The sequence below is a fragment of the Trichosurus vulpecula genome, chromosome 2 (assembly GCF_011100635.1).
Source record: "Trichosurus vulpecula isolate mTriVul1 chromosome 2, mTriVul1.pri, whole genome shotgun sequence".
NCBI classification, from domain to species: Eukaryota; Metazoa; Chordata; class Mammalia; order Diprotodontia; family Phalangeridae; genus Trichosurus; species Trichosurus vulpecula.
This window is the reverse complement of record NC_050574.1, coordinates 271,449,387-271,465,377: the sequence shown is the minus strand read 5'-3', so window position 1 is coordinate 271,465,377 and position 15,991 is coordinate 271,449,387. Positions and strand designations below refer to the sequence as shown.

General features: G+C 46.7%; 1 protein-coding gene across 3 annotated transcripts; it reads right to left on the bottom strand.

The window, feature by feature from the left end:
- Nucleotides 1–1,094: 1,094 nt before the first annotated feature.
- On the bottom strand, nt 1,095–8,797 carry SLC37A4 (solute carrier family 37 member 4). Of its 3 annotated transcripts, none has more exons than XM_036744213.1 (9): nt 8,729–8,797; nt 6,730–7,094; nt 4,996–5,228; nt 4,338–4,581; nt 3,659–3,817; nt 3,278–3,363; nt 2,613–2,726; nt 1,934–2,072; nt 1,095–1,792 (listed from the first exon to the last, which is right to left on the bottom strand). In XM_036744213.1, the coding sequence occupies exons 2-9, from the start codon at nt 6,875–6,877 to the stop codon at nt 1,626–1,628; spliced, it is 1,290 nt and encodes a 429-aa protein (XP_036600108.1). In that variant the 5' UTR covers nt 6,878–7,094; nt 8,729–8,797; the 3' UTR covers nt 1,095–1,625. The 3 variants fall into 3 exon arrangements, with proteins under 3 accessions (XP_036600108.1, XP_036600109.1, XP_036600107.1); XM_036744214.1 differs by lacking the exon at nt 8,729–8,797 and adding an exon at nt 2,354–2,419 and having other exon boundaries at nt 6,730–7,409; XM_036744212.1 differs by lacking the exon at nt 8,729–8,797 and having other exon boundaries at nt 6,730–7,406.
- Nucleotides 8,798–15,991: the final 7,194 nt, after the last annotated feature.

The following is a 15,991-nucleotide window of genomic DNA, read 5'->3' as shown; positions in this document are numbered from 1 at the left end:
GGGTACCTGGTTTCCTCCTTTTGGGCTGCTGAAAAGCAATAGAAGGCAGCTAGACAAGCAGAGAAGGAGAATACTAGAATGAAATAATGGGGGGGGGGAATGTCTAAAGAAATAGATGGGGAGGTGGGGAGAAACAGCATGATCCCATGGAAAGAGCACAAAACTGAGTAACCCAAGACCTAGTGTCTCATTCTGACTCTAGGACTAACTAGCTGCTTGACTTTAGGCCAGTCCCTTAACTTCTGGATAACTCAGTTCCTTCATAGGCATTGGAAGGGAGCTAGGACATCTGATCCAGCATCCATTACATCGTTCAGGCAGAGGCCAGGTAGCCACTTGTTGGGTATGGAATGGACTAGAGGCCAAGAAAGGCCCTTCTAAGTCACATTTCATGATTTTTGTGATGTACCTAGCCTTCTCTTAAAGACCTCCACTGACGGGAAACTTCCTACTTTGCTAAGGCCACCCCATTCCACGTTGAAACAGCCCTAAGGGTTAAGACACCATTCCTTGTGCAAAACTGAAATCTGGACCTTAGGACCAAGTGGAACATGGACCAAGTGTCACATATCTGACACCTAGAATTTTCTAGGTTTCAGGTGATCCTCAAGTGATAGGATTCTCAGTCCGTTGCTTCTTGTCAACATTTTTCCCAGAAATGTGATGCAACTCCAGATGAGTAATCTGACCAGGGAAAAAGACAGTGGGACAGTCTCACCTTCATTCTGGAAACTATAAATCATTAAGGGCAAACAGAGCAGGGAGACAATTTGTTCTAAAAAATAACAACAATTTTCTGAACGAAGCCACCTTACCCACCTCACGGGGAAGTTGGGATGCTACTTGTCCTGGAGGTCATCGTGGGGTTTTGAACATCAAGTGAGGTAACAGTGTTAAGTATTCTGAAAAGTTCTGAATGCTCTAGCACATCTTACACATAGGAAGACAAACTGAACACCAAGATGTGAAGCTGGCAGGCGACAGCTTCCCTTCTCTAGTGGTGCCAAACCCCCTCCCCATTTTGGCAAGAGGAGAAAACACACAAACTGGGTCCAGACTCTTCCACCCCTTTTGAAATAAATTGCTGACAACACTTAGTATCAAATCTAGTCTTATTTTTTCTTTTCTGTTACAATGCTTGAGAGGTCACTCCCTACTCCAGTCTTTTCACAGAGAATAAAAGGTAAAAGTGCCACCACTACCCTATCCCCCACTCTGAGTCCCCAGGTTTCATTTAGAAAGTCCTCGATGTTGGTGTCCTCTGCATGGTGGGAGTGAGGTGGCCATGGCTCCTGGGCTGACCAAACTGCTGTATTCTGGTCAGAGCACTACCTAGATACCAAAGTGGGAGGCAATCGGGCACAGGGGACCTAACCCTGACAAAGGCTCAGTTGTGTAACTGTTTGTTTTGGGCACAGGATGGCGAGCTGTCACAGCCTGGGAACAAAGGTTATAATTTAAATAAGTTGACAGGCAAAGGGTGTTGGGAACTGGAGCCCTGTTCTATAAAGATAAACCCAACACCTACATTGGGCAAAGAGGCAGAAAAGGGAAGCCAGAGGCTCACTGCCAGGTAAAGACTGGGGAGCACACATAAGCACCAAAGGATGTCTCCATGCCTGCCTTCAGTCAGCTTTCTTCGGCAGCCGACCCATCTTGGTTCGGATGTTTCTGAGGAGGAAGAAGGCTATGGTACTGATGGCACAGGTCACTTCTGCCACCCAGAAGGCAGTGCTCCAGCTGTAGTGCTTGGCAATAGTGCTGAAAGGTAGCCCAGCCAGGAATCCACCCACTGTGAGGAGAGATGTAAAGACCAAACTGAGTATAGGCTGCCCAGGGGGATGCACCAAAGAGAAAGGAAAGGTGCTGCCAGAGCAGACCCCAGAACAGGGCAGAAGAGGAGCACATTAGTGGGGATGGGGGAATGACTCACCATTGGCCATTAGCCCTACGATGGCATGGGAAGTACCACACAAATTGGGAGGGGCACTCTCATTGGCAATGACCCCAAACAGGGCAATGGGACCGTAGGAGGAGAAACCAAAGATGGCACCCAGCACCAGGATCCAGAGCTGCAAGAAGGGTGACATTTATGACCACAGAGTACTGGCACCACCATGAGGAGGGAGGAAAGGATGCCCAGGGATGAGTGATAACAAAAAGATACCCCTAGGGCACCAGGACAGGATGAGTACCAAGACCAACCCAGATGGTAAGAGAGAAGGGTGGGAGAAGGTGCATGGCATGGCTCAGTGAAATGAGTGATAGCAATACCAAGAGTTTACATCAGCTAGGGGCAAGGGAGAGGGGGACCAAGGTAAAGGTGGAAGGCAGACAGAGACAGATGAGACACCTCATGCTCCATGAAGCCCGTGAGCTCAGCCAGAGGGTGTAGAGCTGGTGTCCAGAAGGCAGCATCCTGGAAGTATTAAAAGGGAAGAAACCCAAGACCCAAGATAACTCAGAGGTCCAAAGGAAGAGGAAAAATGAGGTCTCAAGAGAATGTTAAGGGAAACTAAGATACAGAAATGGAGTGAAGGAAAGTTAAAGTCCAGGAGGCCAAATGTGTCCAGACAGTCTCCCCCACTCTGTCCTGGATCTGCCCCTCTTACCTTGGGGGAGTCACTAGTGACTGTGACACGGAAGAGGTACATGGACCCAACCATCCCAGCCATCATGAAGAGCAGCAATCCATGGCGTGGGTTCCCATACACCGAAAGCCCCGCCTATGTGATATCAAGAACAGTGTTATGCCCCTGGAGAAAGGCAGAGAACCTCCCCTTGTGGACTCTGACACATCAGAGCCTCTGAGGCCAGAGGGAAAAGGGCTTTGGCAATCCCAACCACAGTGCTAAATCTTGGCTCCATACCTACTGGGGGCCCTAGGGCTGTTCATTGTCTTGGGGCCAAACTCCACTGTTAACTGCCCCCCTCCACTTCCATCATGGAGCACGTGCCCGGCAGCTGCTACAGCTCAGCCCCTCCTCCTCCACACACTCTCCTTCCTAGAGGTATGGCAGTGCCCACAGAGGCTACTCCTGCCCACTCCATCTTTAAGGACTTTCATTTCCACTCCCCTAAGAAGGGGAACAGCTGCTCCACAGCACCATTCTCTCTGATATCTCTGGGTTCCCATGCCTACTTCATCCTCAGGAATAAAAACTTCCACCCTTCTTACCCACCTGATGCCTATGTCAGCTGTCCTGAAGGTGATCAGATCAAAACTTTGCTTTAAGGTACTTCCACCAGTGCCCATCCTCTCTCTCTGCCAACTTACCTTTGCCATGGACCGATCTGAGAGGTAGCCAGCTGCAATGCTACCCACAAGGCCCCCAATCTCCAGGGCACTCATATAGGAGCTGCCTATAATGAAAAGAAAGGTACTAATGGGCCCAGGAAGGCTGAGCCTGGGGGTGACCTGCCTTAAACCGAGAGGCAGAGCTGGTGCTCAGACCCATCTCTTGCCACTGCAGTCCAGGAACAAGATTGAGCTTCAACGTAGAGGCTATGGCCATACAGGGAATGCCATGCCCTCCAATCTACAATACTGCCAGCGCAACCCCAAGCCTAGCCTTGTGTCCATTCCTCCTAGAGAGTGCCTGAACTTGTCCATTCCCAACCCATTATTTTCTGGGAATTGGCTGCAAGTTCCTCTTACCCACAAGGGCTGACTGTCCTTTCTCCTGGATAAGGAAGAACTGGCCCCAGTCAGTGCAGCATGTTTTTACCCCAAACACCACCAGGTAGCCAGTGGAGAGAACCCACAGGTATGGGGACAGCAGCAGTTCCCGTAGAGTGCTCTCATCATCCTGGGAGCCTAAGGGAGGAAGCAGAGGAGGGGGTTGGGGGAGACCAGGATTTAACCTTTTATCTCCCTTCCCCGCCTCCTCCCAAGCCCCCAACACTCATTAACCAGCTGCTGGAGCAAAGTCCAGCTGCAGAGCCCAGGAGTCAGCCTGAAGGACAATCCCCCCGTCCACTACCCCATATATACCCTTCTAGACATCATGTCTAGAAGAAATGCCCAAGAAAACAGGATGGGGCAGGGGACATGAGGGGCTTCCTAAGGAAAACATTCTGGGTTCCAGGAGATGGACAGATCTCTAGTGCAGGTGGGAATTAAAGCCCAGTGCAGGGAATGGACAGAGAAAAGAGGGAGACTTGGGGCCTGGATGGCGAGTTCTGGTCAAGGATTAAGGACTAAGGAGAGCAGAGAATTCACAGCACTTACTGTCTTCACCACTCATCTGGTACAGACGCTTGAGTGAATTAATGAATAAGCAAGTGAGTTAACGAATGTTCAAATACAGATGATTATGGGGTGGGGGGAGGCTCACCCTTCTTGCTCTTTTTGGGGGTGGGGTCCAGGTTTTGTAGCCCAACATCTGCTGGCTCATTATGGATGAAGAGAAGGCAGAGGAAGGAGACGGCCACGCACATCACCCCTGAAAGTGCCAGAATGCTACGCCAGCTGTAGCTCTGTGCCAGGAGGGTCACCATGATGGGGCCCAGCCCTCCAGCCAGGTTCATGCTGGTTGACAGGATGGCCCACCAGGTGCCAAACTGGGATGGCTCGAACCACTGAAGGGCAGAATGTGGCAAGGTGGGTGCCTGCCCCATCCTCCAAAATGGATGCTAAATGCCCCAAGGAGGGGTTTCACACTGCACCCCACCACCACCACCTAGGCATTAAGGCCCTGGCACACTGTTCAGGGGCATGGGGATGGATCCAGGAGATTGAGTTACAGGCTAGAGTCAAGGAGGGAGGGAGTAATAGTGGAAAGCCAAGATTATGGCTTCTTCCTGGCTGTACCCAGGCCCCAGGCTGTTACTTGATCCCTGCTACCACACGAGTGCCTGAAATATCTTGATGAGCAATCTGAGCTGAGTTGAGTTCCTGAGAAATTGGCCCTGGAGGAAGGTAGAAGATGGGGTACTCTTGACATCCTATGAGCATCTCCTGGGCCAGCCCTAAGCACAGGAGCTGATGCCTACCTTTCGAAGTACCTTCCCACATGGGGGCCAGCCCAGCCCTTGGGCCAGCCCATTAAGGAACCAGAGGGTAGCAAAGACTGATACTGTAGAGCTCCAGGAGAAGGCCACATTGACCAGCCCAACCAGCAGCAGCCCGGATGAGAAGAGCCACCGGGCACTCATCTGGTCAGATAGCACCCCACTCACAAACTTGCTGATGGCATACGATGCTGATTGGCTGCTGGTGATGAGTCCTGCAGGAAGGGTAGGGGGGGTAGACCAGGGAGTGAGAGGTAAAGGATCAGGGAACGGTGAGGTATACAGTGACTGGAACAAGGTCACTAAAAGAAGCCTGACTATGACTAAGTGAAAAATCATTAGTGGTCCCAGAAAACAAATAATGAAACATACCTTCCTCCCTTCTCTTGGCTGGGAGGTGGGGGGACTATTAGAGAAAAATGTATACACTTGTCAGACATGGTGCAGTGTTTTTGCTTAAACTTTATTTATTGCAAGAGGAGGGTTCCATTTCAAGTAAGAAAGGGAGTATTTCCAGAAACAACTAAAACCAAAAGGCATCAGTGAAACTTATTTTTAAAAATAAAGGGGAAGGGCAGTTAAAATGGAAAGTCAAAGCACACTAGGTCAGAGACCATAGGATTGGAGAGCACAGGGTCAGGGCATGAGGCCTGCCCATCAAGGTAATCCAGTTCCCTTTCAAAAGGAACCTCAGTCTCAAGGGTTCTGCCCACTGGGCCACGAGGGCAGCAGGTAAAAAAGATGCAAGCAAGGTACTCTCCCCTGGTACAAAGGGGAGAGTAAGGTGCTCCAGGGCTCACCAGAGATGTGTCTGCTGGTACCAGGGTATTAATTCTCACCCCTCTCCCCAACACAACCACCCTATTCTCACTCCCTCCATCTCCCCAGCCCTCCCCCTCAGCACCAGCCCTAGGATGACCCTTGACCTTTTCAGCCTCTTGGAACGATCCAGCCCAGCTGTCAGGGAGAGGAGAGAAGGGAAAGGACTGTGGGGCAGAATAGCTCTTCTTTCCCTGGGGCACATTTTACTCATCTGCCACCTCTTGACAGAAAGCACAGCTCTGCCACTCCATTTCTAATCCCCGGGGCAAAGGGCCTGAGATCTGAGCCAGAGACCTTGCCCCTCCAAGAGCAGCTAGGGTGAATGCCCCATGCCCGGGCCCACCTGATCCTGAACACGTACTCACACCAGTCTGAAGATCACATACTCAGCACTCCTCCCCTTGCAGAAATCACATACACAACCCTTGCATGCACATACAGATCTCCTATATGGAGCTCTCTCCCATCTGTCTTGGTTGAGCAGCACAGGGCAATGGAAAGAGAATTTGACTGGGAGTCCCGAAACCAGAACCGAAGTCCTGACACTTATTAACAGTGTGGCCTTGGGTAAGTCACTTCAATGCCCTGAGCCTGTTTCCTCCATCTGCAAAATGGAGCGGTTTATACTAGGTCTAGGGCTTTCCATCTTGCTTTCATTTTACAACCTTTCTATATACAAACATACATACTTCTATATTACCCACCACATTTGCAGGCCCTTCTCCATATAGCCACAGACCATACCACTCAAAGGACCCTCCCTCAACCTATGTTTTTGCATAGATCTATCCCGTAGACCCAACATGCACTAAGTACATGCTGTATCCCTTATAGGCCCACAAATACCCACCATCTCCCATGGGCCATGGGCCCCAGCCCTCCCGGAGTCCTCACCCAAGTCATCCTTGTCTAGGGAGATCTCTTCTACCAGTGAAGGCATGACAAAGGAGAAGGTCTTCCGGTTGAAGTAATACAGACTGTAGCCCCCAAACATAGCAGAAAAAATCACAGTTCGGTAATAGCCATAGCTCCGGGAAGCCATGATGTCCAGTGGGAGGGAGCAGGGAGCCCTGCCCTGCCTTCTGGGACTCCAGCTGCTCCAGGTACCACAAGCCTGCCTGCCGCTTCTTGGTTGCACACCTAAACTGCTGAGTTGGGGCTTTCAGTCTCTGTCTCCAGTGCTGGGCTCCCCAGGTCCCTTTATAGCCACTGTCTGGGCAATCATTAAGCTCTTGGGCGGCTCCCTGGAACCCAATGTCCTGGAAGAAAAGGGAAAACAGTGGAGAAAGCAAAGAGAGGGGACAAGCGAGTAGGTGGGAAGGCAATGCTGTCTGGTCCAATCAAAGCATGGCGCCTCTACACTCAGAGGTGCTGGAGAAGGAGCTGCCCCTCATACCTAATACTGCTTTGCCCTATTCTTTCATTCCCCTCCTGCTTGTGAATCTAGCTGTGATTAAAAGCATAACCTAATTACTCTTCCTGCCAAAGGGCCCAGAGGAGGCTGAGAGTCCCAAGAAAGCAAGTGAACAGGGGTGTCAACTTCCCCCTTGTCTGGCTCCACTCACACCCTTTCTCTTGTCTCCTTCCCCCCTAACCCCCCCCAAGTCTGACTGCTCAGAAACCCATCCTGCCTTCATGCTGCTGAATCCCTCCTTCCTTTCAGAGCTTCCCCTTCTTCCAGATCCTTTTAACTCCTAATTCCTAAAGCACAGCCTCAGTGGGCCACACCAGACTTGGGTTCAATTAAGTGATCACTGAAAACCCTTCTAGGTCTAACATTGTGTGAATCTCTTAGTCCACACTTGACCTCTGCGAAGTTGTTCATCTGTAGATGGTGACGATAATAATAAAGCAAGCATTAACTACCCACCTATGGTTGTTGTCAGGAAAGTATTTTGTAAATCTTAAAAGTATCAAATCAAAGTGACTTATTGTTCCTTTCACTTCCCATTCCCCTAAACATCTCCACCCAATGCAATGAAACCGGTATAACCTACCTTCCTGCTGCGCGCTGCCCCCCATCGCTGTCACCAGGGGCACAGCCGGGACCCCAGTGAGTAGGGAGTGAAGGGGGAGGGAGGGCAGAGGGAGATTCAATCTCTCAATCTCTCGTGTGTAGGAAGAGGGGTCATAAAGGGTGACTGAGCAGTGTCAATGTGGCCACTGGGCCATGCACATCAGCGGAACAGTGATGCCCTGTGTTCCAGGACGGGGCAAGAGCTTCCCGGAGCCCAGGCCTCCTTCGCCTATGGGCGAAGTAACTAGAGCGTAAAGCAAAGGGGAGTTAGAGTAGGAGGAGGAGGAGGAGGAGGAGGAAGGGGCGGCTTTGTCCTTGGCCTGGGAAAGAGTGCCCCTCTGGCTGCGCTGGCCATTGCCGGTCACCATGGACCCTGGGTCTGGCTAGGAGGAGGTGAAAGCCGGTGGGGGAAGAGACGTGGGTGGGAAGCAGGACGGCCGATCTGGGCACTGAGCCCAGCGCCAGTGTCCTCACACTGCCCGGGGCCCGGGAGCAAGAGGGAGCCCGGGCGCTGTGGCTACAAGGGTGTGGGTGCGACGTGCATGCAGCAGGCAGGGCTGAGTGGAGGGAGGGGGAACGGGGGCGGGGGGCACACCTGCGGCTGTAGGGGGAGGTTGGTGCAATCCCGGGGTAGGCGCGCGAAGGTGCAGCCCCCATCCCTGCCGCCGTCCTTTTCCTGCCCCGCACCTTCCGGAAGAAGGGACTGTAGTGGCGCGAGCTCAAGGCCAAGGGAGAGGGCGGGAGACGCAAGATGCAGCGCCCTTGCCCAGCCCAGCCTGCAAACACGCTGCGGCGCCGCCGCCAGCTTCCTGCCTGCTGGCCTCCCCGCTTCCCCGCCTCCCCGCCCGGCTGCCCGGCCGGACGCCCACCTCCTACCTGCTAGCTGCCACCGGAGAATGGCAAGAAAGCAGGCTGCGGCCAAGCCCGCAGGCCACAGAAACGCGCGGGCGAGGGGGGGCGGGGCCTACACTCAGGCGCCCACCCAGCGTTCTAACCCCGCCCCCGCGCGGACAAGCTCCGCCCACAGAGCCGGAGCTCTTCTCCCTGCGGTGAAGGGGCGTGGCTTGCCTGGGATTGTTAATTTCCAATCTGGTATTTCCTAAAGCCCATTTGGCCCGGGGGAGAAGGTTGTCACTCGCCAGGCAGTACAAAGAGCAAAGAGGGTGACCTTAAATCATTTCAAGACACCCAGGGAAAGCGAGATGATATCTGTAGTCCCTTCCAAGGCGAGATCGTCAGAGCTAAGATTCTTTTTTAAAAGTTGTTATTAACGCATAACCAACCAAAAAAAAGTATAATAATCATAAACGTGTGTCGGGCTTGGAGTCAGGAAAACCTAGAATCAAATTTAGGTTCAACTTCTAGGCGGGCCAAGCTTCCACCTGCTTACTTGCCATTCTCTCCCCTCTGCCGATTAATGACTGCGTGACCTTGAGCAAGACACAGCCTCCATGGGTCTTGGGCAATTTAGCCACTAAATCCTAAAATTGTTTCAGTCTGAATTAGTGGAGGTAGTTCACACACTGGGAGTACCACACAGTCACAAATATCCTCTTGCATTTCAAGTAATAAAAAACAAAATCATATATCCAATTCTTAAAATTTGACAATTTAGAACCAAATAAATTAACAGACAAAATCACACACACATACACACAAATACATTTGTTGTGTCCCTTTTCAAATTGGTCTGAAGTTCCACCGCCTTTGACTTTGTTTTCATTTTTTTAATTAATAATTGTAGTCAGCACCTATATAGCTCAGATTTGGCTGATCCTTTCCTGTAGGTCTTTTCCATGTTTTCTTGTATTCGTTCACATTCATTCCTTTTTTTTTTTAACACACTATAACATTCCATTACTTAACTATTCTATATTTAATTCAGCCATTTGTCTATCATTGAGCATAGGTTACTTGTAGGCTTTGGTTATTACAAATAAAGTAGATATAAATTTTTTTTTATTTAGAGAGGTCCTTTTTTCCTATTTATGTTTATTTTTAGGATGAAGTTCTAACAATAGAATTGCTAGGTCAAAATGTACAATTAGTTTGGAGCTTCATAGTTTGGACAGAAGCAGGAATTTAAGGCCTCAGTGAATAGCTCTGGGTCTGGAGCAAGGACCTCCTGGATTCAAATTTAGACTGACATTCACTAAATATGGGACTCAAGGCAAGTCTTTTAACCTTTCAGGACTTCGGGCAACTTCCTAGGATTTATTTAGTATATATGGGGCACTATATACTGGTTACTAATCTGGGTTCCCTATGGTGGGGTTTAGACTGTGAGAACCCCCTTGAATTCTCCTTGAATCTTCCTACTTGATGAGGCATTTGCCTGAGGCCATAAGCCTTTCATTATCATTAGGTTCAAATCTTTGTTACTCTTAACCTAGCCTAGCCTTCCATAGTCTGGCTAGTTTCCACCCCTGATCCAATCAAAGTGTCCATGCCCAAATCTGTTACTCTAAAACTAGCCCAACTCTACACAGTCTGTTATCTCCGGGAAGCCTCCAGCTACTGCCCACCCTTAATCCCATTCTCTTGGTCCCTGGAGTCTGACCTCACCCCAGTCCCATCAAGCTCCTCCTTAGACTTCACCTCAAGACCCTCTCTAAACCCCTCCTCCCATCACCCCAGGACCACCCTAGATCCCTTTCACAATCTTTCTGTATATAACTTTCATCTTGTCTCCATGAAGGGGCTCAGATTCATTTGACTCTGGCCTGCTTGTCACAAATGATGAGATTTCTTAAGACATTATGGCAAACCTTTAATAAACTTTGTATTTCTCTTTGGCTGAGAAAACTTGAGTCAAATTCATTTGAGCAGGACCCAGCATGTTGGTATTTTGGGGTCTCAAGCACCCCTAAAAATATGGTTACCTGACTTCATCACCTACACCGACAAAATCACAGATCCCAGTATTTTTTGTTTCTCTATTCAGTCCTACCAATTATCCTGTTCAGTTCTGTAATTTCTTTCTTACATATCTTGGTGTTAGGTTTGTCATATTCTGATAGTAGTGTTAAGATCTCTCACTGTTATTGATTTTTAGCTTCTTTCAAGATTGTGAGACTTTCCTTTACAAATTTTACTGCAGTTATAAAATGCATATATATTTCATATTGAATATATATTTAAATATATAAATAACTAGTTACATATTTTTAAGTTTTTGTATAACATAGGGGCAGCTAGGTGGCGCACAGGCCTGCCTGACTCCACATATGGCCCCAGATACTTACTAGCTATGTGAACCTGGGCAAGTTACTTAATCTTGATTGCCTCAGTTCCTCATGTTGTAAAATAGGCTGGAGAAGGAAATGGAAAAACACTCTAATAGCTTTACCGAGAAAACCCCAAATGGGGCACAAAGAGTCAGACATGACTGAATAACATAGCACATAAGATAATGTCCTTGTCTATCTCTTTTAATATGTACTTTCTGATATGACAGCCTGGTCCCAAAGAAGATACAGGAAAATCTACGTCCCTCCTTTCTGTCCCCACTGCATCCTGGCCATCTCCAGTTGTGCTGATCCAAATCTAGCCACTGGATCCAGATGACTCTGGAGGAGAAGGTGAGGCTGGTGACTTTGCCTAGCCCTCCCTCATTTAAATCCAGTTCACTTTCACCTCATGGCTTCACCTCCCTGATGTCATGGTCCTCTTCAAGAACAAAGGACAAACAGCAACAGCAACTTGCAAGTAGGAATTTTTTTCATTTCTTACATTTGTATCTCCTATGCCTAGCAGTGCCTCGAACACAATAAGTGTTTAATAAATGCTTCTTGCATGATCAATTGGTTCTTTGCAGAGGTGAGGGACTATGGGTGAAGAATATTGTATCGACAGTCAGATCTGGTGGCTCTCTGTAGTTCTGTTGAATTACTTCATTTGCTTTATTTTTAACTCTGTGTTACAAGGGATGACTCTGGGGAGGGAAATGAGGAGGGACAACATTTGGAAATAAAGAGGATGTGAAAACCAAAAAAAAAAATTAATAAAAATTTAAAGAAAAAAATAAATAAATAGAACACCAAGAGTAGTTTCTGGGTTGACTTCAGCTCTGTCTAATGTCACTAGGGCTACTCTGGCCTTTCTGTCATGGAGCACTGTGGCAAATTTAAGATTACCCCTTCATCTTTTATCTAAATTTCACTCTTTTAATCTAAATTTGTTTTACCTTAGGAGATAGAGAGTTAGGGATAGCATTTGGATTTCACTGGTGTAGGGAGCTGCTATGAGTAACTCCTTTTACTAACACATGTCAGCCTTGGTGGTGCAATGGATAGAGCATTGGGCCAGAAGTGAGGAAGCTCTGAGTTCGAGTTCAGCCTCAAATACTTAGTAGCTGTGTGAGCCCAGTTCTTGCTTCAGTTTCCTCACCTGTAAAATGGGGATAATAAGAGCACCTCCCTCCCCCAGGGTTGTTCTGACAATCAAAAGGGAGAAGTGCAGGGCCCTTAGCACAGTTCTAGAAAGGTTAGCTATTTCTCTTAGAGAGCTACCTGGGACGCAGAGAAACAGTGATTTGCCTAGCGTGACACAGCCACATGAGCCAGGAGCCCACTCTTCCTTTCGCCAAGAGCTTTGTTGTTGTTGTTCAATCGTGTCCGACTCTCCTTGATCCCATTTTGGGGTTTCCTTGGCAAAGATACTGGAGTGGTTTGCCATCTCCTTCTCCAGCTCATTTTACAGATGAGGAAACTGAGGCAAATAGGGTTAAGTGACTTGCCCAGGGTCCCACAGCTAATAAGTGTTTGAGGGCAGATTCGAACTAAGGAAGATGAGTGTTCCTGAGTCCCCTGGCCTGACACTCTACCCTCTCCACTGAAGCCACCTAGCTGCCCTCGTTACTTGAGAACAGTTCTATTCATTTACAACACCCTGCCTCTCATTTATTTTTATTTATTTATTTATTTTATATTTTTAGTTTTCAACATTGATTCCCACAAGATTTTGACTTACAAATTTTCCCCCCATCTCTACCCTCCCCCCACCCTAAGATGGCGTAAATTCTGATTGCCCCTTTCCCCCGTCTGCCTTCCTTTCTATCACCCCACTCCCCCCACCCCCTTATCCTCTTCCCCCTTACTTTCTTGTGGGCCAAGATAGAGTTCTATACACCATTGCCTGTATATCTTATTTTCCAGTTGCATATAAAAACAATTTTTTTAAACATTTGTTTTTAGAACTTTGAGTTCCAAATTCTCTCCTTCCCTCCCCACCCACCCTCCTTGAGAAGGCTAGCAATTCAACATAGGCCACACATATATCATTACGTGAAACACTTCCATAATAGTCATGTTGTGAAAGACTAACTACATTTCCCTCCATCCTATCCTGTCCCCCTTTATTCACTTTTCTCCCTTGACCGTGTCCCTTTTCAAAAGTGTTTGCTTTTGACTACCTCGTCCCCTAATCTGCCCTCCCTTCTATCATCCCCCCCCCCGTCTCCTTCCCCCCACCTTCCTGTAGGGTAAGATACCCAATTGAGTGTGTATGTTATTCCCTCCTTAAGTCAAATCCAATGACAGCAAGATTCACTCATTCCCTTTCACCTGTCCCCTCTTCCCTTACATTACAACTACTTTTTCTTGCCACTTTTCCTGCCTTTCATTTAAATCTTATTGAATTCAATTTGCTTTCTGGAAACAATCTATCATTGGAGACTTGTTTTTAATTTGTGAGTCATTTTATTGGAGCAGGCTATGGTCTGGTAAAATAGTATGCATATTTGTTACAATAATTTTGTCTTCTTTCGAGGGGGGTGGGAGAGAAAAAATGCTTGTTAATTTAAAAATAAGGTGAAATTTTTTAAAAGCTTATGTAAGTTAAACAAAATAGCATGGTATAGTGAAAAGAATGTTGACTCAGGCGGTACAAGATCTTTAAGTTCCACTTCTCACCTGTGAGAACATCACCTGTGTGACCTTGGACAAGTCACTGACAAATAAGGTGGTCTCTGACATTCCTTCCATCTCTAAATCTGTGATCTTATGACTTTCTTATTTTGTTATTAACTCCAACTTACTAATAATCTAAGAAAATGTCACATTAAAAACTATGACTTATAAGAACTGCAAAGTGAAATGAACAGAACCAGAAGAATATTGTATACAGTAACAGCAATATTGCATGATGATCAACTAAGAATGACTTAGCTGTTCTCAACAATACAATGATCCAAGTTCAAAGGACTCATGAAAAATGCCATCCACCTCTAGAGAAAAAAACTGATGGAATCTGACAAGCATACTGATTTTTCATACTCCCTCTGTAGTCAAACTCAGGTCTAGCCATCCTGTTTGTTAGTAGAAATCTAGGTAAATTGCATAGAATCAGTAAGATATTTATGTGTTTGGATCAGAATGGGAACATTAAGCAATAGAAACACTATTGCTCAATGAGTATCCTCCCACTCACATCTTTCTAAAAGGATGTTCCCTCTCTCTCCATGTTCCTTGTGACAAACTAAGGAAAATTCGGTAAAGTCTGAGAAATCTTGAGCATCCAATGCTCACAGCTCTCAGTAGTCATTCTGCCACTTTGTGGTAGTTCTCTGAAATCTCTTGTACAGCACTGGCCGACCTTGGCAGTTTCCTGTTCCTCTCCTTAGAGAAGCCAGCTATATAAACAATTCACATTTATGTACTACTCTAATTACAAAGCATATTCTTTGCAACCACCTTGTGACGTAGGTGGTGCAAGTATCATCACCATCTTACAGATAAGGAGACTGAGAATAGGAAATTAAGTGACTTTCCCACGGCCATACAACTGGTAACTTGTGAAATTGGGATTCTGATTTAGGTCTTGACTCCAAGTCTAGTTCTCTTTCTATCACATTATTTTTTAAAATGAGACACTAAGTCCTAGAAGACCAGAGGACTTATGGTTAAAAGGGACAGGCATTCAGAAAAGATCTTTGTGGGTTAGAGTCATCTGAGAAGGCTTCAAGGAGAAAATGGGTTCTGGCCTGAGTCTTGAAGGATAGGTTGGATTTGATGACAGAGGAAAGACTAGAAAACATTTCAGATAAGCTAGAGATTGGGGCGAGGAATTGTGATGAGCAAAAGTGGTGAGGTAGGAAATAACAAGGTGTATCAGTGAGAGTAGATCTGTTTGGCAAGAGAAAGTTCAAGAACACAGCCAAGATTAGGAGTAGGCAAGGTAGTAGGCAGACTATAGGGCAGACTATGCAGCAGGGAATGAAGGGCATAGCACAGTGACAGATACTTTTTAATAAACTTTAGAGAATTTCTGATCTCATCATTGTGTGTACTATCTACTACAAACCCACCCACACTTTTTCTTCCTGTGTGATTCTTGTCCATATCATCCCAGAAATCTTCCACACGGGAGTCATCTAACATCTTAGAAGCCTTCTCTTAGGTAATTTGAGAGTTCATAGATATGAGTCCAGCATCTGAATTTTCCATCTGTTATCTATGATTCTTGTTAAATGATATGACTAGCCCACATCTTTTTTAAAATTAGATTTTCCTTGAATAATATCCTTTTTGTCACTTCTTATGTGTATAAATAGTAAAGAAATCAATTAATAAACAGTTGAATCAACTAACAAACAAATAATTTGTTATGTGAGAGACAAAAAAATGAAATTCTATTAACTCAAGGAGCTTATATTGTACTAGGGAGATATATGTTCACAGACAAGTAAATACAGGTGGAAATCTGAAAGAGGCAACAGTGAAGAGATGGACATGGGGAATAGTGGACAGAGCCTGGAGATACCCACCCTACAAGTGAATGCTTCTTTTGTGGGACTACATTACAATATGGGAGGGTACATAATGGAGAAGAAGAAAGGAAGAGGATAGAGAGGAGGGACTGATATTCTGGGCTCAAATCAAAGGATAGTAATGAAGGGAAGAAAATATCTGTGGTCTCGAGAAGACCCTAGAGGGGAATGGGTGAGGACGGGAAAATATTGAAAAAGGGGAAAAGGAAAGAGGCCTTACTTTGGAACAAGTGGGAGGGGGTAGAAATACATAACCAGATAAAAGCAGGAAAGAGAAACTAATAAACAAAATCCTAAAGGAAAAGGACTACCAATTGAAAAGAAATAGATGGAGAAAAATATAAATCTAACTCTTACAATTTTCAATGTCA

Excerpts from the sequence above, each read along its gene's own strand:
- SLC37A4 (XM_036744214.1), bottom strand. The coding sequence starts at position 6,877 with ATGGCTTCCCGGAGCTATGGCTATTACCGAACTGTGATTTTTTCTGCT. Across the intron at positions 5,229-6,729 it reads CCTAGACAAGGATGACTTGG|GACTCATCACCAGCAGCCAA; the intron begins GTGAGGACTCCG and ends CCCTTCCTGCAG. Across the intron at positions 1,793-1,933 it reads CGTAGGGCTAATGGCCAATG|TGGGTGGATTCCTGGCTGGG; the intron begins GTGAGTCATTCC and ends CTCTCCTCACAG.